This window comes from Epargyreus clarus, unplaced genomic scaffold (genome assembly GCF_041222505.1).
Source record: "Epargyreus clarus isolate Ecla_fem2 unplaced genomic scaffold, WU_Ecla_fem_2.2 ptg000019l, whole genome shotgun sequence".
Classification (NCBI taxonomy): Eukaryota; Metazoa; Arthropoda; class Insecta; order Lepidoptera; family Hesperiidae; genus Epargyreus; species Epargyreus clarus.
In genome coordinates, this window is record NW_027332227.1 from 10,438,257 (window position 1) to 10,462,595 (window position 24,339).

At 34.2% G+C, this 24,339-nt stretch overlaps 5 protein-coding genes across 5 annotated transcripts in view; 2 read left to right on the forward strand and 3 right to left on the reverse strand.

The window, feature by feature from the left end:
• Window positions 1-1,300, reverse strand: part of hh (hedgehog signaling protein) — a 41,808-nt gene extending 40,508 nt beyond the window's left edge. The window contains exon 1 of the mRNA XM_073083318.1: window positions 893-1,300. Within this exon, the coding sequence (XP_072939419.1) occupies window positions 893-1,285 (393 nt within the window). The 5' untranslated portion in view covers window positions 1,286-1,300. The remainder of the gene's footprint in view (window positions 1-892) is intronic.
• A 5,948-nt stretch (window positions 1,301-7,248) lies between these two features.
• LOC140750326 (uncharacterized) lies at window positions 7,249-8,160 on the reverse strand. Its single transcript, XM_073083784.1, has one exon. The coding sequence runs from the start codon at window positions 8,061-8,063 to the stop codon at window positions 7,272-7,274; it is 792 nt and encodes a 263-aa protein (XP_072939885.1). The 5' UTR covers window positions 8,064-8,160; the 3' UTR covers window positions 7,249-7,271.
• A 3,208-nt stretch (window positions 8,161-11,368) lies between these two features.
• Window positions 11,369-14,723, forward strand: DnaJ-10 (DnaJ (Hsp40) homolog 10). The gene is made up of 5 exons (XM_073084032.1): window positions 11,369-11,582; window positions 12,924-13,193; window positions 13,483-13,610; window positions 14,074-14,215; window positions 14,469-14,723. The coding sequence occupies exons 1-5, from the start codon at window positions 11,492-11,494 to the stop codon at window positions 14,636-14,638; spliced, it is 801 nt and encodes a 266-aa protein (XP_072940133.1). The 5' UTR covers window positions 11,369-11,491; the 3' UTR covers window positions 14,639-14,723.
• On the reverse strand, window positions 14,646-24,075 carry LOC140750486 (26S proteasome non-ATPase regulatory subunit 5). The gene is made up of 10 exons (XM_073084033.1): window positions 23,483-24,075; window positions 22,590-22,687; window positions 20,677-20,846; window positions 20,450-20,587; window positions 17,847-17,991; window positions 17,390-17,611; window positions 16,825-17,077; window positions 16,434-16,622; window positions 15,462-15,788; window positions 14,646-15,058 (listed from the first exon to the last, which is right to left on the reverse strand). The coding sequence occupies exons 1-10, from the start codon at window positions 23,943-23,945 to the stop codon at window positions 14,862-14,864; spliced, it is 2,202 nt and encodes a 733-aa protein (XP_072940134.1). The 5' UTR covers window positions 23,946-24,075; the 3' UTR covers window positions 14,646-14,861.
• Window positions 20,961-22,825, forward strand: Naxd (NAD(P)HX dehydratase). Its single transcript, XM_073084031.1, has 2 exons — window positions 20,961-21,305; window positions 21,477-22,825. The coding sequence occupies exons 1-2, from the start codon at window positions 21,060-21,062 to the stop codon at window positions 22,224-22,226; spliced, it is 996 nt and encodes a 331-aa protein (XP_072940132.1). The 5' UTR covers window positions 20,961-21,059; the 3' UTR covers window positions 22,227-22,825.
• Window positions 24,076-24,339: the final 264 nt, after the last annotated feature.

Below are 24,339 nucleotides of genomic sequence, written 5' to 3' on the forward strand. Positions count from 1 at the left end.
AATGTTTACTTGTTTAGCCAAGCCATTGGCCGTCCTCAGTTAGCGGGTGTAATTTGGTCCACGATCAAACGAGATGGTGCGTTTACTGACCATGATTTCTAATTATACATGTAAACCACGTACGTTAATATTATTACGAAATTTAATAAGTAAATATTTAATAATTGCTTGCTAAAGACCGACAAGAACCAGATTTTTACTTTATGTTGTTTGACAATTCAATAGAAACTTAATTTAATAATGCTTACTTTATTTTATAGATAGATATCTCATTAATTAACATTGATAATTATTCCATAACAGTATAGACGCAACAGGTTCAAATATATAGTACAATGAATACAAACAACAATAAGGTTCCTGTAAGTTCTCTTCACACAATTACAAAACATCGTGAATGACAACGCATGACTTTTAATGTCTACAGATTTTATGAGGGCCATATATTCAGCAGGACCAGCATCAAATTTGTAAAGAAATCATCATTCATCAATTAGTCACAGAGACAAAATATTTGTTGTCAAAGCCTGTGTAATTGCAGTGCTACAATCGTAACACTCGCTACGAAGCTACCGTAACGCCCGCAATTTGTTCCCATTGTTCCAAAGACGGTAATATTTACACCGGCGATTGTCCCTACCCGCACACTGAGCTGTTTTCAAAACAGACGGTTCTTTATAAAATGCATTGTTTTGGTGCTTCTTCAAATCTTTAAATTTCTCTAGTTTCAATTGCTACGAAATAAACGAAATGTATATTACGCAGAAGGGAGTTCCGTTCTATTAAGTCACAATTGTTTACATCAAATTAAAATTAATTTTGATCAACCGATAAACATAGACAGGTATTTAGAACAGGAAATTGGCTTGAAATAAAATAGGGTAACACTAACCTGAGTCATCAGCCGATCAGCACCGGTACCTTCGTCATCCTTAAAATCGATGTCCGGATTATAATTGGGCACTAAGTCTTTGAACTTCTCATCATCTCTCGTGATGCGACCCTCGGGAGGACCGCTGGCGGCTTTCGAGTTTTCCCCAATGTTGGGGTCGTGCTGGTTGAAGACGAGGGGCGTGATGCGGCGCGGTCCGTGGCGGCGGGTGAAGCCGCGGCCCGGGCCGCAAGCCGCCGCCGCTCCTAGCCACAATAACACCAGAGGCAGCCTCATCTCGCAGACATCACTCCACGCGCGCTCGACGCACGACCACCGCGCGCCGCGTTTTGAGCGACACTGAGAGCTACCAGCCGCCTTGCCCGACCGTCCACCACCGGCCGGAGCCTGCATCCCTTACGTACCCGCCGGCCGCCAACCCGCTAACACACCACTTTACGTTCCTCGCTAACACTTTTTGCAATGCCGTCGCCCTTTCATCATCAAATAACCACCAACATTATTGTATCTAATAATCTTAAGGACATGAAAATATACAAACTATAGGGATAAAACAATATCCCTAAAGGTTTTAGATTTTTAAAAGCTAACATTTAAAATATTATATAAGAAAAGTTCAATAGGTATACTTAAATTTTTCAGCAGAAACATGAAAATTTATTTCACAATTTTCGGACAATGATTTTTTTAATTTTCCCACAGTTTACAGTTATAAAATGCAACTAGTGCGATTTGTCATACATATAATATTGTACTTCTAATAATTTTATGATAAACATTCTTAAATTATTAATAGTAAATTATACTTTAAAAACTAATAATTATATTTACTTATTGTACCTTAAGTAGGTATATGCAGGAATATTTAAGTATAGGCAGTTTATGATCGTGAGTATGCGTAAAATTTGGATGATCATGGGATATGTGTAGTTTTGTTTAAAACTGTACAAAGCGTATTGTAGGTATATCATTACTTAACTTACAAAAAAGTAATATCTACAAGTAGGTACCTAAATTATGTCATAGGTTTTTACAGTACCTACCTTGATTTAAAACGATGAGTATTATTAATTACCTACGCCTATACCTACGTAGATGCTTGTACTAATATTATGGAAGAAAAGTGCCGAAAAATTCACAATCCACGATCCAGTTGCCTATACAAAAAGCTACTATAAATAGGAAAGTAAAATTGATTAGATAAGATTTTTAATCTTTATTCGCTATTTCGCTATTTCGAAGGCCTTTCGTAAAAGCGACCTACGAGTACCTGTTGCATTATGAAGATTTTTCTTCACATCCCTTTTACTAAAAACTTTTTTAAATTAACTCTCAAGTTTCCTTAAGTTGCTTCCCTTTTAATTTAAAGTGAAATAATTCATTTCTAATATGCACATAACTTACTCCAAGGAATCGTGCTTGCCCGGGAATCGAACCCCAGACTCGCAGATTGAGAGGCCCAATCTACAAGAGAGTAAATCTCAAGTTAATAATAAATAGATACTCTAACATTTTTAAACCAGTTATCTATTCGCTGATAGGTACTCTGAAATTCGACTCCGATATTCGCCGGCATGACACACTATAATAAATGACTTATTGGACTGCTAACGACGCTTTGTCCGGACTCGCACATGTAATGTTGACACAACATCAAAACCTCAATTTATACCTGCACTTTTCCATCCCATGTTACTCTTACAGATATGATGCTTATTACTACTGCATGAATTTTATACCATTCAATACAACTTGATACATAGATAGATAAATAAGAGGTATGTTTTAATTATACTAATATGTGGTGTAGTTTCTTGTTTGTCTCATAACGTAAGAATATTCTCTAAAATACATTTCACAGACTTATATCACTACTATAATACTACAATTTGTAAAATACGTTTTTCTTTAGTAAATGAACTGAACTATAAAAATAATATGTTAGGTTAGACTCCAAATTAAATTGCTTCAAGATTATTTAGTAAGTACCTACCACTCCTATGAAAGCAAATGTTCATCAAAGATTTACTTGACAACATATTATAAATGTGCGATGAAGCGAAGTGGAAAATATTAATATTCATGTAACAATCTGTAAGCTCAGTGACGGGTCAAAATACTCATTACTTAATTTACTCGTGACGACAAAACGTCTTCCCTTTCAATTCTGACCTAGAAAAGAAAATGCTTTACAGGGAAATTTATATGCACATTTACATAACAGAGTTGTCGAGTTTAGGACAATTTGTACGCATTGCGAAGACGTTACATACACAATAACTGCATGGGACGCGTAATGAGCTCATAAGTCATAGGAATAGATGCTTTGTTTTTCTTCCGGCTTGGTGCTGAAGCTCACTCGTAAGCCGTTACGTATTTAATGAAGTCCGAATATATCGTCTGCCTTACACAACATCTCTTGTTATTCCTTGTACGTACCTCTTCAATATTTGGAAATTAGTCTAAGAACGGAAGAGCGTTCTAAGAGGTAAGTTCTGTAAAAGGTTTTTGTTTATTGCATTTTTTCTAGAAAACTATGTTCAGTGCCAGTTCAACTTGGGTATGCCAGATTTAGTTAGATCGAGTAAAATTAGATTTTGGGTCTTGGTGGCCCTAGCGATTTCTATACCTCTACCCAGTTGCCATAACATCGACTGGTTTAAGATTGCTCTGTATCCTATCTATAGCAGAGTACTTTGTTTTGGATCATAGACATGGGACCTATTGGTGACTGAATTATAATCATTTATCCCTACATACATGGAGGTAGTCCAAGAGATGACCAACCTGCAAAATATTTAAAGTGACGCTCTACCACCTGGTAGCAATTATACTCTAACGGCTTTGTGGTGCAACCGAAATGGCAGTTAATGAGTTATTGACCTGTCGACCACATATAGTTTTACCATGAACCTTTCATGAAGAGATCACAATATCAATGCGTGGCTCTTTGATTAAGAGAGAGTACCTACTTTTTTTATTATGTAGGAGTAGCAGACGAGCATGCAGTCCACATGGTAGTAAGTGGCTACTGCTGCCCATGAACATCTGTAATCAACCCCAAATGGGATTAAGCAGTGTGGACTAAGCTGGAACGCCTTGGAAAAGTATTTCTCCCTTACCACACCTTTCAAACCAGAACACAACAGCGCTTAACGCTGCTGTTATGAGGCAGAAATAAGTGTGGCGGTGGTGGCGCCGGAGTCGAAACACAAAAGGTTCTACCACCTTCAAAACCTACTGTAAAAAAGTAAGATGAGGTATAAAATATGAATTTGCCAGAATACCAAATCTAGCGTAACACCACCCATTACAAAGAAATTTACTTTATTATAAATGATGTAATAAAACTAGGTACCTATGTAGAGACCGCTAAGACCATCATTTTGCGGTTTTGTCAATGACTTTGTATACGTCACTTGAATTACGTAATGCTTATAGGTATCTATATAATATCTACCCTGTTTTGTTATTGATGTATACACCTACGTACTTTATTATATTGGCAGATCGTACCGCATACACTCATGTGAAAACGACAGGCATCAATATTTATTATGCACGGTAATCGTCAATCTCATAAAATCGTGCTTCGCAAATAATTCTATTACGTATCCATTATTTTCCTACCAATCATTATTTAACTATAAATAGCAATAGGACCTGTTAGTGGCTTTAGCAGAGTAAAAAATAACACTTCCTTATCAATAATACTGAGAAAAGTCCCGAAGCTCAACGGAATCAGAGGTAAAATAGTACGGGAACTTAACAAAGGTGTGTGAACGCAACGTGCTTGCATCCGCCGCACAATGCTTAGCCTGCCAAACCGCTGATAAGATAATTCCGTCTTTTCAAACGTAATTTTAACCCATTCATATACAAAATGTACCACCTTATTTTATTGTGCGTTTTAAATAACTTCAAATGACTCATTTTGCGCAATAAGGTGAAGGATGGTTAAGACAAAAATAAATAAATACATAAGTACGTTTGTAGGGGATATCCATGATTTTGTGAAGGCAGTTCTAAAGGAGGAAGTAGAGTAATAAAGCTATGCGATATCATTTCCAAGGGTGATCTTTATTGCTTCCTCTCTTCAGATTTTCTGGCGCCGCAAAGATGGTAATCTGTGAATTCTAATGGGACTGCATCTATTGCTTTAACTATGTACCTATAACATTTTGTTGATTTTAACAACCATTAGGTACCTACTGCTTCTTTTTGACAGTTGTAGAAAACTCCGTGCCCAGCTCAGTGGGACTTGAAATTTGCTGAAGCCGCTAAATGAAACCCTTCAATTAAAAAAATCTCAATAAAATGGTTGTTGTTGTACGATTTTCACGTTTCATTTTAGTAAAAAAAAGTCCATCGATCATCCACATAAGTGTTGTTGGCTGAAGCCGCTTAAAGGCAGCCAAAGCAAACTATACCAAGTGGTGGGCGAGTGTCGCGTCGGCACCTTCGTCAGTACACAGAACAAATAATATTTTCGACAAAGCTGAGGTGTCGGCGGAGACTAATGGAGGAGAGTGCTGGACCAATACGGCCGGTGTAGTGTTTTAAACTGTTTGCTCTTCCATAAAGCTCTCAACTACGTACATACACGTCTGGGTTCTTGTCCAACGCCACGTAACGTGAGGAGCCTACTTACACAAGTTACACATGCCATAGGACCTTAGGCTCCTAGGTGTGTGTGTAAACAAGTAATTATTTGTTTGTTTTTCTTTAATTTTCATTAGTTTTAACATTTCAATATAGTTATTAAAATAATTGATATAAAGGTACTTAGCAGCCACAGATTAATATTATAGAGTAGTGTCCTAGTAGACTCTACCAGTAATTATATTATTTCACGAAGATTTTGATTTTACATACATCTGTAGATTTATTTCATTTGTAAATTAAATAAAAAAAATATATTAATGATTTATTGGTTAAATATTGTTTGCGAGATATTTTTGTCTGATAAGAATAATAACTAATATCAGGCATAGAGTATTATTTTCAGAAAAATAGGTAATAAGAATAATCACACAGGTAATAATATAATGTAGTAATTATGGAAGAAGCCTGCCAATATCTCTACAGTGTTGCTAACTGTTAGGGATATATCTATTTCTAGAGTAAAAACTCTAAACACATACTTTTTCTTATATACTACATAGTAACGTAACTTTTTATAAGGAAATCAAACAATAAATAAATAGCCCGCTTAGATCCTATGGGCCCATAATCACGATTTAAGTTTTATTGATTCACAAATTAGTGCCATCATATTAATTTACACATACATGAGATAACGTGTTTTATTATTTTTAAAGCACACATCAAATATTACATAATAATTTAATAGATTTCTACTTACCTACCTTAGCATGCAGTTAAATAGCAATTAATGTCAAGCGGGTAGGTATATTATCATGTTTGTCATCAAAACTAACATATCGATATGTAAACGCAGGAAATCCCACGAACATAAACCATGCTATTTTTTTAGTTTTCCTTATTCTAAGGACATTTTTATTTTTTCATGAACGTTTATCAGTCAAATAAGTGAATAATTATACGTGTACCTATTACCTACAGTATTTCAAATAGGTACATATAGGTAGTTATTATATATGTATATACCTAATTATTAATGTATTATAGTTAAAACATATTAAAACAAATTAGTTACCTTAACTACCAGTCGAAATCACACAAGAGTTGTTTTTTTCAAAATAAATTACCAAAATTGGGACTAAACATTCGTTTTTAAATGGACCTTAACGTATAAAGATACAAGGTGTAAAGAAGTCAAACCTGTTTGGCTCATGCGTTGCCCTCTAATTGACAAATTGGAATCTTATTAAACTAAAATTCAAGTTCCTAACTGAACGAGATGCAACAGCTCAAATGCAAAGAGGCGTATGTGATGGGACAGCCTTCCGATCGGTTGCCGACGAGCGCCGATCAAGCACGAAACAGCGCAGGCGGCACGAATAAAAAGTGGGCAGCATTCGAAGCGCGTGCCTCGATGTGTGTGGTCCACTATGGAGGTCCTCTTCCACTTTTGATTTATTGAAATCTGATTTTCGCACCCTTTTTCGGCAATTTCGTGATTTATAAACGATCCTACTGAATTATACTGATTGGGTGAAGGTATTTTGGAGATATTAAGAGAGTTTGGCACACGTTTTCTTTTTTGAAATTGGTGTATTTGGTTACAATGAATTTAACTAATTAATTATAACAAAGCAAATATCAATTCGCAAAAACAATGTAAACGTACCTACGTTGTACCTACAACAAATAATCTAAGTGTAGAAAAGTAAGTAGTAAAATAAATGTTTTAAATATTATTTTCGACGGTATTAGTAATATAAGACGTGATTTATTAAATTTTAACGTCATCATCAGCAGCTACAAATTCACATTTTTCATCATCGGTAAAAATGTTCACGTCGTTTGTGGAAATCGGATTTAGTTCGGAATATCTAGGAATCAATTCGTAGCTATTTAAATTATATGATGATTTATTGTCGCTGGTTTTCCATTTGTTAACTATCATCTGCAACGGCTCCAGGCATTGTAAGCTTTGCTTCACTCGGAGAAGCTCGATATTACATTGATTTTCTACCTCCAAAAGCTTTAGTTTGTATGCTTTTGCCAACATCTGTTTTCTTATTGCGTTCTTCTTTTCAGCTTGAGCCATACTAAGCGTGTTTTGGTATCTTTGTAATTGTTTCTCATATTCCATAAGACTTTCATCACAACGTAATTTATTATCTACACTAGCGCTACACATATAAGCAGTATCTGAGTGTATAAGGGTATCCCTAGTATACAAGTTTGATGATGCCATATTATCGGCATAAAATCTAGATTTCGTTATTGGTGAGGCATCTGATGTACGAATTTCGGGAGACTTTGATTCTTCTTGTAATTTAGCCTTTTCTTCTGTAAGTTCTAGCTTTAATGATTCTATTGTTCTTCTGCAATTTGCAATCCGTTCTTTTAATTTTAATTCTTTTTCACAAACTGTTTCAAGCGACATCTTTCCGTCAGTAACTTTTTCTTCCTCTCGGGATTTACTTGCTTCCTCCACTACATTAATTGTCTGATCTAACGGTTTATTATTATCGACCTCAGCATTATTGTTATCACCACAAGCGAGTGTTGCATCCATCTACGAAATCGTGATAAAAATCTTTAAAAATATTATAACTGAAAATTAAAAATGTCAAATTACATGAGTCACAAAAATGTTATTTTCTTTAATTATATTGTCATAGATACGTAGAAACAATGTGCCAGATACGCAATCAGCAATCAGAAACTATAGTTTCTACGAAATCATAGCACGGAACTCATTGGCCGCGTAAAGTATAAGATTGAGAACTAACGGAGGGGTTTTCTTCCACTTCCGCAAGCGGAAATGCTAAATATTCAAAATTTACCAGTCCCCAGTTTTGCACGAGTACGTAGCTGCTGTAGTTCCGGAAAAGTCTGCAAACTCGACGGAATTCATACGGAAGTATAGATTGACATTAATGCCTTGCTTCGAAGCTTGCTGCACACAACCCGCGTCTGCTCAAATTTTCCGCGCGCCCTTGCAGACGTCCACAGCAGCCGCAGAATGCCGTGTTGGGCGTTGTCCGTTGGATCTACAAGTTGTCCGTCGGTGTAGCGAATGCCACGTTCAAGTGCGCACAATACAGCAATAAAACGCGCCATGAAAACTGCAACTATCCTAAAATTATCATATTTATACGCCTGTTGGGATTCCGTACCGCGGGTGGAATCAGAGAAAAACCATTTGTAGTTAGAGATCAATAAGCCAAATTATTATGTTAATTAAAATGGAGAATGAAACCTTAAAGTATTAAGTAAATGTAGATATTAGAGTAATTGATATAAATTAGCAGATACGTGCGTCGTAGACCATGGAGACGTTGTTACATCTTTGAGGATTCAGTTGGATCGCCTCGTGTAAGGCGTTCCTCCGTTAAGTTAAATATCCGTTAATCTCCGTTAGAAGTGGTTTTGTCTTCATCATACATTTTAAATAAATAACCGATATCAAGATTACTATAATAATCGAGATTGTCATTATTGAAATAAACTCGTGGGTATTTTTTTTTTTTTACTTCCGCTCGCCCCTATCGTCATCCAGGGCACGGACATTGAGATCCGCGCAGACTATAAATTATTTAAGTTAGGGACTTCATAATGTAAACGAGTATGCAGTCCATCTAACCCTAAGTGACTACTACCGCCCATGGGTATCAATAATGAACCGAGGTATGAGTAATGAACCCTAACTAATGAGGTTAGCCACGAGAGCTTTACGCTCATCACATCTTCCTTCGGATTTTTACGACGGTACCTGACACACATGCTGTTGTAGGGACAACTGCATGTGTGTCAGGTCGGGTCGGGAGGGCCCGAAGTCAAGCTCCAACTCTTACCGCCCGCCAAAGAGTATAAGTAACCTATACCTGTTACATCAACCGTAAAATCCAGTAAAGGGATTAATGTTCTTCTATCAGAATATTTCCCGTAGGAATAAAATTCCGATATTTTAATATTTTAATGATAATATTTATATTTTTTCTTGTTCCACGTTCACTACTAAAGACACCTACCTATAGAGTGGGAGATACATTTTAAGTACCTACTTGATTTACCTATTCAATCCTCGGTGTGCTCAAGCAAGATAAGGTGAGTTTTATTTTGACAACAAGATCACCCAGTATACCTTTGTTAATATTTTGTAAGACTACAGGAATGGGTGTCCGTGAAACTAGCACAGCATTTGCCAGCAGAGCACTAAATAATGAGAGTTCTATTCGCATGCACATGAGTTCTGTAGTTCCTGATAGTTTTCAGGAATAGTTCTGGCGATTTCGCGGAGATAAAGCAGAATGAAATAATGCTCTGCTAGCTTCACACAGCAGAGCATTTTCTAGAAAATTGAAAAAAAAGCTATTGATTAGTGTAATTAGCTAATATCTTGAGTTCCTAATAGTTTTCAGTGATAGTTCTCACGATATAACCTGAAAAAAAGTTTATTGTTAAAATAAACTGACAACAATTGAACCAAAAAAAAGGTTATTTAAAAGAGGAAACCCGTCGATTTTGCAAAGTCTAGTAATAAAATGATACATTTGTACAATAACTGTCCCAGGAACTAAAGTGCCATTCTAGTATAGTACAAATTGGAAAGATTTTCGACGAAACTATTTTTAATATTATTTTCACGTAACTTAGGGGGCAGGAACTCATCGGTTTTACATAGGCTAGTAAAATGGCTACAATTTAAAAATATAACCAATCCCAGAACTCACACTAAAGTGCCAGCAGAGCATACTATAATAGCAAAAATCGGACGGATTTTCGACACATATTTTTTTCAATCATGTCCACGTACCCAGGTGGCAGGAACTCATCGGTTTTATATACACTAGTAACTTAGCTACAATTCAAAAATATAACAATCCCAGAACTCGCACTAAAGTGCCAGCAGGGCATACTAGAATAGCAAAAATAGAATAATAAAAATCGGATGGATTTTCGACATTTTTTTTTTATTATTTCCGCGTAACCAGATGGAACTCATCGGTTTTATATACACTAGTAACTTAGCTACAGTTCAAAAATATAACCAATCCCAGAACTCGCACTAAAGTGTCAGTTGGGCATACTAGAATAGCAAAAATAGAATAATTAAAATCGGATGTATTTTCGGCATTTTTTTTAATTATTTCCGCGTAACCAGATGGAACTCATCGGTTTTATATACACTAGTAACTTAGCTACAATTCAAAAATCTAACCAAATCCCAGAACTCGCCCTAAAGTGCCAGCAGGGCATACTAGAATAGCAAAAATCGGATGGATTTTCGACAAATATTTTTTTTTCAATCATGTCCACGTAACCAGGTGGCGGGAACTCATCGGTTTTATATAGACTAGTAACATAGCTACAATTCAAAAATATAACCAATCCCAGAACTCTCACTATAGTGCCAGCAGAGCATAGTAGAATAGCAAAAATCGGATGGATTTTCGACAAATATATTTTTTTCAATCATGTCCACGTAACCAGGTGGCGGGAACTCATCCGTTTTATATAGACTAGTAACATAGGAACTCCAGATATTAGCTAATTACCCTAATCAATAGCTTTTTTTTTTTTAATTTTCTAGAAAATGCTCTGCTGTGTGAAGCTAGCAGAGCATTATTTTATTCTGCTTTATCTTCGTGAAATCGCCGGAACTATTCCTGAAAACTATCAGGAACTATAGAACTCATGTGCATGCGAATAGAACTCTCATTTTAGTGCACTGCTGGTAAATGCTGTGCTAAGTTCACCATCATCAGGAATGGTATGTGGATTTAGAAATAATTTTCATAAAAAAAAATCAAATGGTGGCAATATTACTACAGTAACTGTCAGTTGTGTCATTACTGTCATATCAACCCAAATGTCATTGTCAATTTAATTTCATGAGTTGCCGCCGGCGCCGTTCGTAGATTAACGTAAAATATCTTTATTTGCGCAGTTTTTACAGATTTTTTGGAGTTTTAACTTGCTGTTATTGAAAAAATAATAATGTCTTTTCTTAATCTATGTCAACAATACTATAATTCAACTGATTTATACGAAATTCTGGAAATCCCAAAAAATGCGACAGAAAAACAAGGTAAGATAATACATAGCGGCGTAGCTACCGCCGTATCAATGATAGGGGGCTACAGAGGCCCATGTCTAAGAAAAAATCATAAAATGTTATCAACTATTTCACTTAAAACACTTAGGCTGTACTTGCCGGGAATAAATGCGACTTAAAATAACCAGATGAAAAAAAGGAATTATTAATATAATTACTCCTAAAAATTTTAATACAGGCTTTCTAAGCCTTTCTATGCCAATGTATATGTCACTGGTCTTATTTGTTTGTTTTAAAATACTGACTACTATTTAACTCATTATAATTGTATTTATCCACAACTTTGATTTATATTTAACAACCAAAGTTCTAATGTTTACGCAATGGATTAAGGGTTAATGGTAATCCATAAATTGTCATATTTAGGAGAATGTGAAAGAGCCTTTTAAAGAATTCCTATATATTATGAGTATAGGAATTCTTCATTAACCTTTGAAAGATCCTTTCCCTATATAAAAATAAAACTACTGAAAGAAATCTTGTTTCATAATATTAAAGGAATTGTGTAGCAAGATTCATTATGTGTATACTGATATTGTTTATTACCAATAAATTGTACAACATTTTGAAATGGATCAGTGCCAAAATGTATGAGAATTCTTCGTTAACCCTTGAAAGATCCTTTTTCTCTATAAAAAAAAAACTACTGAATTAATCTTGTTTCATAATATTAAAGGTATCATGAAACAAGATTCATTATTTGTATACTGATATTGTTTATTAACAATAAATTGTGCATTTTGACATGGATCAGTGCCAAAATTTTACAAATCGTAAACATTTGTTTTGATAAAAATATAATATAATTAAAAAAAAATAGTATCTAGTGTGGATATGGATGCAAGACCCACTTAACAATAAAAAATAACAATAGCTACCCATGTTGGAAAGTTCATTCAATATAAATTGAACCAATTCAACACATTTAGCATATCCTACCATTGTTTGGTTATTTACCGAGTTTGCTTATTTTGATCACATATAATATTGGGTCATATGAAAAATCAGCAACATTAAACACTCCTATCACTTACTAAAATTAGTGTTAAAGAAATATTACTATAAGATAAATTTATGTAAAATAAATATTTATATAGATTTTCATTTGACGTTAATTCTACCTATTATAATAAATAATAACTTTTTATCTTGAGGAACTGATGACTCTAATTTGTTAGTAATACATTATGCTTATTTCCTGTGTTATTACCTAATATAAACTTATAAAATTAAATTATGTAAACTACAACAATGATAATCATTATTATATAGCACAACTGCTAACCACATCTGTACATTAATTTCTATTTCCAGTGAAAACAGCATACCGTAAGCTGTCATTAAAAGTACATCCAGACAGAGCCAAAGAAGATGATAGGTTAGAAGCAACAGAAAAGTTCAAAGTTTTAAGCCGTATTCACCAAATTCTCAGCGACAAAGAGAAGAGAGCACGCTATGATGAGACTAATTGTGTTGATGATGATGATGAGAGTCTCTTATGCAATGATTGGTTACAATATTGGAGGATGCTATTCAAACAAATCACTATTGAAGATATTAAGGCATATGAAAAGGAATATACAGGTATATAAATAAATAAATCAGACTTGTACTTTTATAACTCTTACATTTTAAAGTAATAAAAATGCAAAATTGATAGAATTATTTCCCAACTGGAGTAGGAAAACTTTTCAAGACAGGCCCCGCATGTCTGCATGTCTTGTCCCCCTTATAAATATGCCTTTTGCTCAATTTGGGTCATGGGTCAAAATTTAAAATATTTACCGTTAACCCTTTTAATAATTTTCGTACAGGAAATATTCAATATTGCTATGATAAGTAATTTTGAAACTTCATTATGAATTTTCAACAGGATCTGAAGAAGAAAAAAAGGATTTAAAAACAGCTTATTTGGCTGGGAAAGGTGACATGAATTACATTGTAGATCAAGTGCAGTTCATCACAAATGAAGATGAGCCTAGAATTAAAGGAATCTTAACTGTAAGTATCAAACAAGTGGCAGTTTAACGGACTTTTATCGTCAACTAGATGACCTGGTAAACTCTGTATCACCTAAAATGATAAGATTCTAATTCTTTAACACAATATCTGTACTTCATGATTTCACCCCTGTATTTTTTTTTTTTACAATATGATGTATTTCTTAAACAAGATTGATAAGCTGATTTTGATTCATTTTTATGTAGACCTTTTTATGATGAACAAAATTGCTATACATACTCGTAGGTACCCAATAAACATGCTTATAATTTGTTCAATCCTTAATTTGTCAATCCAAAAATCAGAAAAATTGCCAGCCATTCTTGAGTTATAAATGGAGTAATTAACACAATTATGTAATTTTTATATACATATGGATATATAAGCTATTATAGAGACTATATTATAAGAATGTTGTAATTAATAACTGAAAGATAAATTATATTGTAAATAAAATTTGCAGGAAATGATTGAAAACAAGGAAATACCCGCATACAAAATATTTACACATGAACCAACTAGGAAACGAAATCGCCGTCATGCAAAACAACTTCGGGAAGCTAAAGAAGCAGAGGAAATGAAGCAGAATATGGGTCTCAATTCAGGTAAACACCTTTAAATGATATAGTCTACAAATATATAGAAACTTGGCCTTTAACTCAAAATGCTTAAACTTATGACATACATTTTAATTATTCGCATTATTAATGTGTCCTAATAATAACATATTGAAATCTACACCAATTTAGAACCTAGAAATTTTCAGGCTCTGTTTCAATATATAAGCTTATACTTATGCAAATGCATACTGCAAAGTATAATAAATACATTATCACATTTAAATTTTGTGTTTTGCAGACAAAAGTTTAGAACTTATGATCCAACAGAACAAGCAGAACAGAGCTCAAAAACTAGATTCATTTATTGACGATCTGGCTAATAAATATGGAGGCAAAACAAGAACCAGCAAACGAAAAGCTGCTGCTACTACATCAGAAAAAGAAACTAGGAATAAGAGAAAAAAATAAATGCATGTATTGTTTAAAAAATCTTTATTAATATTTTCTTACTTGTTCTAATTTAAGGTTATAATTAAATGCCCAAACATTTTGACTCGTAGCTTCTGTTTGGTTCATATGCCTGCAAGTCCTCAGTAGTTCAACTATGGGTAAGTTCTGCCATAGATACAAGACATTACTAATTATCATTAATAATAAATAGTAGTAGGTTTGTTTATTTATCAATAGTGACTTAATTGTCTTCTTCCAAAGCCACTTGTAACTGTGTTTCAGAAAAGAATGGTCCCTGTTCCACATATGTTTGAAGCCTCTCTATAATGTTTGCATCAAACGCTGGAGATGTAGATAAACGTTTGATGATGTTGTATTTGGCTTCTTTTACCTCTTTACTGTCCTCTGCAGTGCGGTCCATAAGATATTCAACAAACCCTGAGAAAAAATTTACAAACACATATTAATTACCTTAAAATAAAGGCAATAATATAAATTAGTGATAGCCCAGCAATAAAATAACTGCTACACAATTGGGAGTATGCACAGGTAGAAATTTTCAAAATAATATTAATTGCATTGAAGTGATTACTTCCTTAACCTTTTTGAGTGTGTCAAGCCTACCATTTTGCATTTGCCCAGAACAGTGCCTCTCGCTTTGCAAGGGGACTCTGCCCACTAGCAGAAGGACAAGAATGAGTTGAGAACGGTAAATTATTATCTTAATATAATAATTTCTAGTGACTGGATAGATTACTATAAAAATAATGCTCATTTGAATCACTAAACTGAGTACATATAAAATTTTATTTTTGTCATAATACTGTATATTTTCCCTTACCTGCAACATGTGCAACTAATTCTTGGCCCCATGTGTGCTGGCATACAGCGTCTAAAAGATCTGTAGCAGCTGTTTTAATTTCTGGAAAAGGACTCTTACATAATGAGAACAATTTCTCCATTGGTCCCGGTGCTTTGCTGAAACACCTGAACCATTCTCTAGTCATTAAATTGATTCTTTGGAAATCAGGATTTTTATTGGAGAATTTTGAATCTTTATCAACACCAACTAAATTGGTGAATGCTTGTAAAACCCGAACTTTTATTTCAGTTGAGCAGTTCTTTTCTATTTGTCCTAACTTCTCTAGTGTTTGTATGTATTTCCCACCTGAAATAATTATATAAATTAGTGATTAGTTTGAACTTTTTAGGTAAGAAAGGATATGTGGTATTCGAAGGTGGTAGAACCCTTTGTGGTTCGACTCCGGTGGCACCACCGCCACACCTATTTCTACCTAATAACAGCAGTGTTAGGCGCTGCTGTGTTCCGGTTTGAAGGGTGTGGTAAGGGAGACAGACTTTTCCGAGGCGTTCCAGCTTAGTCCTCAGGGGTAGCGGCGCATCTGTGGCCGACCTCAGGTAAGAATACCTAATCCAATCAATCTGGGGTTGATTACAGATCTCGATGGGCCGTAGCCACTTACCATCAGGTGGACTACATGCTCGTCTGCTACTCTTATATTATAAAAAAAAAAGAAAAAAATATATGTATAAGACATGTTACATAGGTACCACAAAAAATTAATTACCTAATTCAAATTGGGAAAACTAGAGTAGTAGTACTAATATCAGAAAACACTCAGGAATATTATAATATGTTATGATGCTAAGTTCCTAATTTCAAATTTTATTGCATTACTGTACAACCATTAAAGTAAAACACACTAACAGTCTGTGTGTGAGGTGATTATTAGGACTAATATAATAGTATAATAGGTTTGTTATGCTAGAAACTAACTCCAGTTAACCTTACCCAAAGCAGCCAAGCACAGTTTTCCTTCAGCTGTAGAGCCAATAAAACCAAGAGTTTCTAAAGCAACTGGTAGCAAAGCTGCATCTGTTGTCTCAATTGCCACAAACAATGAATCTGTTAGGACAGGATATTTATCAAGTATTTCTTTGGGGTAATTATGAGCTATCCTTCCAAAGAACTTCATGTAACCTGAAAAGTAAATATGGGAGATTATTTCAGCACATTACTTTTTATTTGCACAAAAAATGAAATAAGTAAGAAATGAATAAGGCATAAACATAAAAGGCAACACAATAAACTTTTTGTTGAATGGTTACTCATATTATCTGTTGCTTTTAATATATTATCTAAAATAGATGTTCAATAATACTCTATGAGACTGGCGTATTACCTGGTGTTAACAGTCCTCGTAGAGGACTATCTTGTAGACTGGCTAACAAATCAGTAATTTTCTGCAGAACTCCACTCCGGACAAAATAATTTATACCATGAGGTGTAACTGCCAGTTGGGCTAGTAGTTCTAGAATGTTCATTTGAAATAGAACATCATCTGATTCCAGTTCTGATACCATGTGATCAATGTAACCTTCATTAACACATAGTTGAAACAAATCAAATGATATCGCTGATATATTGATTATGACCTAAAACATAATATACCTACATATTTACAGATTTACAAGTATGTATCTTAGGTATGTATTTTAATAATTAGCCAAATAATTGAATCTTATAGGCATTTTCCTTGAAAGTTAAGTAGTCAAACATTTGGCTTTCTCTGATCAAAATTTATGCAACTGTTTTATATAGAACCCTATCAATGGTTTTTCCACTAATGTAATTTCTTCAATGATATCTTTGATGATACATAAATTTCCACCAGACATTTGTTACAAACAACAGAAATTACAAGGTTTTCACACTAGACAGTATAGATATGAATAAGTTGCAAATACCTCATAAACATTACATCTGGTGCTCTTATTACACTGCAATGCAAATTTCATTTCTTCTAAGACTTTAGGATATGCTTCCTGTGGCAGCTTGGATGTGATTAGTACAGCTTTGTTTGCAATACCAATATCATCATCACAAACAAGCTGTGCTACAGCTACGAACACATCAATATATTCAGAAACTGGCAGTAATGATATATCATCTTTTACAGTTTTATACACCTGAAACACAAGATAAGTACTATCTCAAACAATATTACAAATTCATACTAAATTTTGTTTAATATATTTCTCTATAGATTTACCAATTAACATTAGAAAATATATTAATATTCAATTTAAATGGTTATATATGTAACTTGTAGATAAAAAGTTATATAGGTACATAATATTGTAGCTCAAAAAATGCTAATTCTGTTCAATACTTGATTAAAAAATATTACTACTGTTTACGTACCTCATGAATTCCAAGTTTTCTGACACAAGAATTATTATGCCGTAATAAAAACATAATATGACTTGTGTAGTTCTTGATAACTTCACCTGTGTTGAACTTCTCGAAGCATATCTTTAATACCTCACAAGCAAGGTTTGTTTGTCCTCTGTAAATAAATATTTGTATATACATTTATATGCACATCTTTTTGAAATGGTGTTGGCCAAAAAACATAACATCACACCTATGCAAAAGTATTACATGAGGCAATATTATTTATTAAAGATATTTGACTGCACATATTAAGGATTATTTCCATCATCGTCATTATTGTAAGCTCGACCTTATTTTACTTTTGAAGAAAGACCTACATCATACATCTACCAGTTAAGTAAAGACCTATGGATAAAGTTTTAACTTTCTTCTATACATTAGGAAAACAGTAGTTATACCTGGATCTACAGGTGAGCTATCTAGAAAGTATATTATGTATTATTACATGTGCCTTATACATAAATTCGCGGGAACTAAGCAGACGCCAGCATCATGAAAGGGCACATGCATCTTATGGAAATATTTAAATTATGCCAAATATGTGTGTTTATAGGATTCTGGCCATGGTTTTGAAACATGTGTATTATATACCAATGCAGAATGTATATTGCACAAAGCCTACCTTTTTTTTTTGTTAAGGAGGGGGAAACCTTCAAAAGGTACCCGGTGCCGTGGGAGCGACACAGGGTTATGTGGGATTTTAACTGCACTAGAACCCCCCTGGTGGCCGTCCTCTACATTGCCAAGAGGACTCCGGGATCGGGCTCCACCCAGGTGAGCTCCAGGACTCGCCATCCGGTCTGGTGTTTATTACGGTATGCGACCTCACACACCGCCGTCCTTCCCGGAGTTGCTTACCGGACGGCTCGACCTCCCAATCTTGCCGCCCACAACCCCGGAAGCCCCCTTTTAGTCGCCTCTTACGACAGGGGATACCGTAGCCCTATTCTTGTCCCGGGACTACAGGGACAGCACAAAGCCTACCTACGGAACTGAAGATGTTTTATCTCATCCCTTGTATATACAACATAATAATTATATTGGATCTTAACAACTTATTCGCACTATTTACTTCTATAGTTTTATATACTTACCGGTCCGGCTCGTTGAGACAGCCCATTATTTTCGAAATTCCGCCGCTTTTTATAGTACTTGCAGCCGCTGGTTTTGGTTTAAATTCCAATAAGTTTTTCATATCATTCAAGGCATTTTCCTTATTCTCCTCGGACTGAAGCCTTTCTATTATACTTTTGTAAGTAATAGTATCCAAATTAGTCATTTTTCAATAGAAAATGGACATTTACAGCCTTGTATATTTAAATCCAGTTCAAAATACGAAAGTCACTATGTATTCAGAATTCAGATTCACCGACAGTGACATGTGACAGAAAATGTCAAACAGTTGAATGATAAAATCATTCATATTCATTGAATAGTTGCCATGAAAGAAAGATTTTAATACTTTGTTTCTTCACTCTCATAATAGGTTCGAGGTGTGAGCCTGGAGATAGGAAGAACTAGCGATGAGACGGGCAATTGTTCTAAAAAATGAAACAATCGAATAAATAGACAATCGAAGGAATAACAATCGATTGTCGATTTATTCGCAGTAACAAAAACAATCTAATAACAATCGACGTTCGAGTAACAATTGACATTCGAATAACAATCGACGTTCGAATAAAAATCGACGTTCGAATAAAAATCGATATAATATACGTCTTCTTGGCGTATATTATAGAAAAAGATTATCAGAAAATATAAAATATGTCTTCTTAGTGTATATTATAGATAATAGTTATCAAAAAATATGTAGTTACATTATGTCATAGTTACATTAAAATTAATCGGTGAAATACTATTTCTTTAAAAAACATGGTAGCCCTACCGACGCGGGTAGGGCAGTGAGTGGCCACGATCTGAGCAGTGCGAGGAACAAGGTGTCGACGCACCATTAAATAACGAAATGCAACGGGTCGCGGCGGGAGGGTGCACGACGTACGTGTGCTACCTATATAACACCGAAATCAACCAATCAATCACGCGCTGGTACTAGGTTTGTGTATACTAAATAATCGACCAACATTCGACTAGTTTCGATAGTTAGATTTTTATTCGAAGGCAACGGTAACAATCGCATATCGCTTGACTGCGCTGTTATGAGTTTCGTCTGTACAAAAAAATTGACCAATTTCGATTGTTCGATAGTTATTCGATTACAATCGAACACAATAAGTTCTTGAGTATTCTTAAAGTCTATAAATCCGCACTCGGCAAGCCCGATCGCATAATAAGGAAGTATATAATTCCCTGAATACATTTACTAATTAGTAATGTGGGAACAATAAAATTGTTCAATATACAATAAGTACATTAAAATATTAAATGTACATTAGTAACTATAATCAAATCAATGAAGAAATCATTGTGCTCTTATGTAATGATTATCGAAACTTTAAAGGATTTTATGTTTGAAAAATGTAAATTTAAATTACAAATAAGATTTTAGTTTGTATTTACATTTAATATTATCCACTAAAAATACAAGAACTCATAAATTTTAACTAAACGATTTTTTGGATCGCCAATCCAAGTATTCATCAATATCATCTTCGTCTTCTGAATCCCTGTTTTGCTCTTGCCTCATTCGATAGACTTCCTGCGTTTTCTTCTTTGTTTCTTCCTTTTTTAATTCTAAATCAAGAACTCTGTAAAAAAGAAGCAATAAATATCTTAAGTAAATTGTGTGAAAAATGCAAAAAAGGTACCAACATTAAAAAATAAAATTAATTCAGACCTTGACCAATTTCGTATTTGTTCATCAATTTCATCGATTTGCCTTTCAGCTGTTGCCTCTTCTTGTTCTCCTGCAATTATTTCAGCTGAAGTAGTGGCTTCTTCTTTTATTTCTTTTTGAAATCTTTCCCATTCTTCTTCAACAGGATCCTTATATTCGATATTGCGCACCTGTAATGGCGAATATATGTAAGGAAACAACAAGCAACAACAACTTGCAAGCTTTTTATACACTATTATCAAGTATCTTATTGCTGGTAACAACACATGAAAACAATGTCATCACGAATCATTTAGTTCATTCAATAAAAGTGACAGTGACATTGATAACAGCTACGAACAGCCTTGTTTTGATAACTTCTCATTATCAAGTTACAAATTCAGATGTTGTTATCAAAAGCCAAATTATTGATAAGACCAATAAATAATATTGTTTATAATTATTTTCATAAAATAAATCTTTCACAAGCAGATATGGCAGACAAAACGAATATGATAAAATTAGTTAAAATGTGTATACCTCCTTTGGATGGGAACAGTCATAAGGGTCAAGCTGGCAGGATAGGTATTGTTGGGGGATCTTTAGAATACACAGGAGCACCGTATTTTGCAGGCATAAGTGCTTTGAGAGTAAGTATATAATAGTGCCTATAATGAAATTTAACATGAAACCTGGGACCTACCCATAAGTAAAATCACACAAGTCACAAAAGTATTTTGTTAAATTTATTATTCATTATAATTATCTTCGGAACCAATATTCTAGTTTCAATTAAAATATAAGAGTTATTTTGTAATTAGGTTGGAGCAGATTTGTCTCATATATTTTGCACGACAGCGGCTGCAAATGTAATTAAATCATACAGCCCGGAGTTAATAGTACATCCTCTTCTGGACACAAAAAATGCTGTGGCAGATATATCACCGTGGCTAGAAAGATTACACGCCATAGTCATTGGTCCAGGGCTTGGAAGAGAAGCTGGGACTTTCAAAGTTGTTTCAGAGTTAATAGAAACAATTCGTCAACGGCGCATACCACTTGTCATTGATGCAGACGGTCTATTTCTTATAACTGAACAACCAGAGTTGATAAAAGACTTCTCCTCTCCAGTTATATTGACACCTAACAAGATAGAATTTGAGAGACTTTGTGTGAAGTTGAAGGGTCCAGAAAAACTTAATGAGTTGGGCTTGCATGTAACTGTTTTAAGAAAAGGAACAACAGATGAGTTATATAGTAATAATCCTGATGCTCAATGGCAATCAAATATTGGTGGGTCCGGACGCAGGTGTGGGGGGCAGGGAGATCTTTTGTCAGGATCTATTGCAACATTCTTACATTGGACACTATCTAATATAGATAAAATGGAGACTGGTTCAAAAGCTGACAACATTTTTCTAGCACCTTCATTATCCTGTTATGCAGCTTCTTTATTAGTAAGGCAGTGCAATGAAAAAGCATTTAAAAATAAAGGCAGAAGTATGTTGGCTTCTGATATGATAGAATACATTCATGAAGCTTTTGAAGAACTATTTGAGAATAAAAACTGATTCTGAACTGAAAATCACATGGTTTTAGAAATATGGTTTGAAGAAAATTACTATACAATTTATTCCTTAACAATACTATGTATACATGATATGTTTTTTATATTAAGAATACTTTTATAATTTGCTTATTAATGTTCTTGTGGCTGATACATGGAAGTATCAAAGAACTATAGTAGTAATTAAGAGATATAATGTATAGCATATAGGATGGGTAATATGTAATAAAAGGAATGGGAAAGGGGGGGTGAAAAGCATTGGAAATACAAAATAAATAATTTATTATGGTACACTTGTTTTACAATTTCTTTGTTTTATGTGGTTCTAAAAAACCAGACAATAGCTTTTTATATTTGAAAGTCTTACCTTTGCATCTAAAATGGGGTCATCAAAAAATCCTTCTGGTATAGGTGGTTCGGCAACTACTTGGGCTTTATCTTCTTCTTTTGAATTTTGTGAATTTTCTGTAAAATAAAAACATTTCAGGTTAGAATAAGAAGTCCTTTGTACTATATTTCTTTTTAATGCATTTTTTTGTTATGTTACTGTGTACACAAATTTATAAATAAATGAAATCATGTTATGTATTTTGTTTTGCATTAGTTTTGCGTTTATTTCATTACTTATTTGTCTCATCAATACATCCATATGACAGAGCATTTCAACTATAGATCAAATTTAAAATGTTAGTCCTTTCTTTTAATTATTATGCAAGAGAACAGTGTTTCACTATAGACAAGCAGTGCAAGAACCACTATCTATTTGCTTCTAGTCATATGAAGTGCCTTTTTTTTATAATATAAGAGTAGCAGATGAGCATGCAGTCCACCTGATGGTAAGTGGCTACTGCTGCCCATGGACATCTGTAATCAACCCCAGATAGGATTAGATATTCCTACCAGAGGTCGGCCACAGATGCGCCACTACCCCTGAGGACTAAGCTGGTACGCCTTGGAAAAGTCTGTCTCCCTTACCACACCCTTCAAACCAGAACACAGCAGCGCCTAACACTGCTGTTATTAGGTAGAAATAGGTGTGGCAGTGGTGCCGCCATAGTCGTACCACAAAAGGTTTTACCACCTTCAACACCTTTCACCTTTTCACCTTCTAGTCATATGAAGGTACCTTTTCACTAATAAAAGAAAAACTTAAAATAGAAATCTTTAAAGGTATATGGTGATGATGCCAAAATATAAAATATTTTAAATAAGCTATTATGAGTTTCATGAAAAGTAAAACAATTCATGGTAATATTAAACCTTGTACACTGTCATCTTCAGGATCCTGTAATACTTTCATTGACTCATCTTCACTTGTGTTATTGACTGGAGAAACAATTTTGACAGATTGTTCAGACTTTGATGGCTCTTGAGAGTTCTTCAATATGCCTTTCAATTTTTTCTCTGGAGGAACATCACCAGCAGAGTCAGACGGTCTTTTGATCTTCACTTTGCCGTCTGTAAAATTATTTGTTAATTCTTTTAACTTCTTCGCTTGTTCAACATTAGTTCGATGCTGTTTGCTGTTTATATGAACCTGCCATACATTTTCGGATCGAACTACTGAAGAGCAGAGCACACACGTGAGCTGTCCCGAGCTGTTGTATTTTGCAAGCGGATTGTTTATTTGCACAGGTTTCTTATCCTTATTCTTTCGCTCTGCCATTAATCGACGCATTTGGTCTTGCGCCTTCTTTTTCTCAATATGCATATGAAAGGACATTTTCGTTAATTACCAACAACAAGGTTCTTTTATAAAATTCCCACTTCAAAACTTCTGTTTTATCAAAACATACGTGTTTTAAAAGGCTAAAATAAGCACCAAGCACCCTAAAAAAATACAAAAGGATGTGACAAAATTGACAAATGACATAACTGATCTGACGTATAAATCATTAGAAATGTCTTAATTTCTGTCAAGTGTAAACTTTTTGACAATAATGTTTTTGGCGCCTTTAAAACAGCTGTGTATTTTTAGTGTGCTCCGTTGTAGTAATGTCGCTAATGGTTTATAGTAATTTATTTTTAATATTTATATTCGCGTATTTATTTTGTGTACGTAAAAGAACACAGTAGACATATAATAAAATAGCATTTATTTACTGAAATTAGGTATT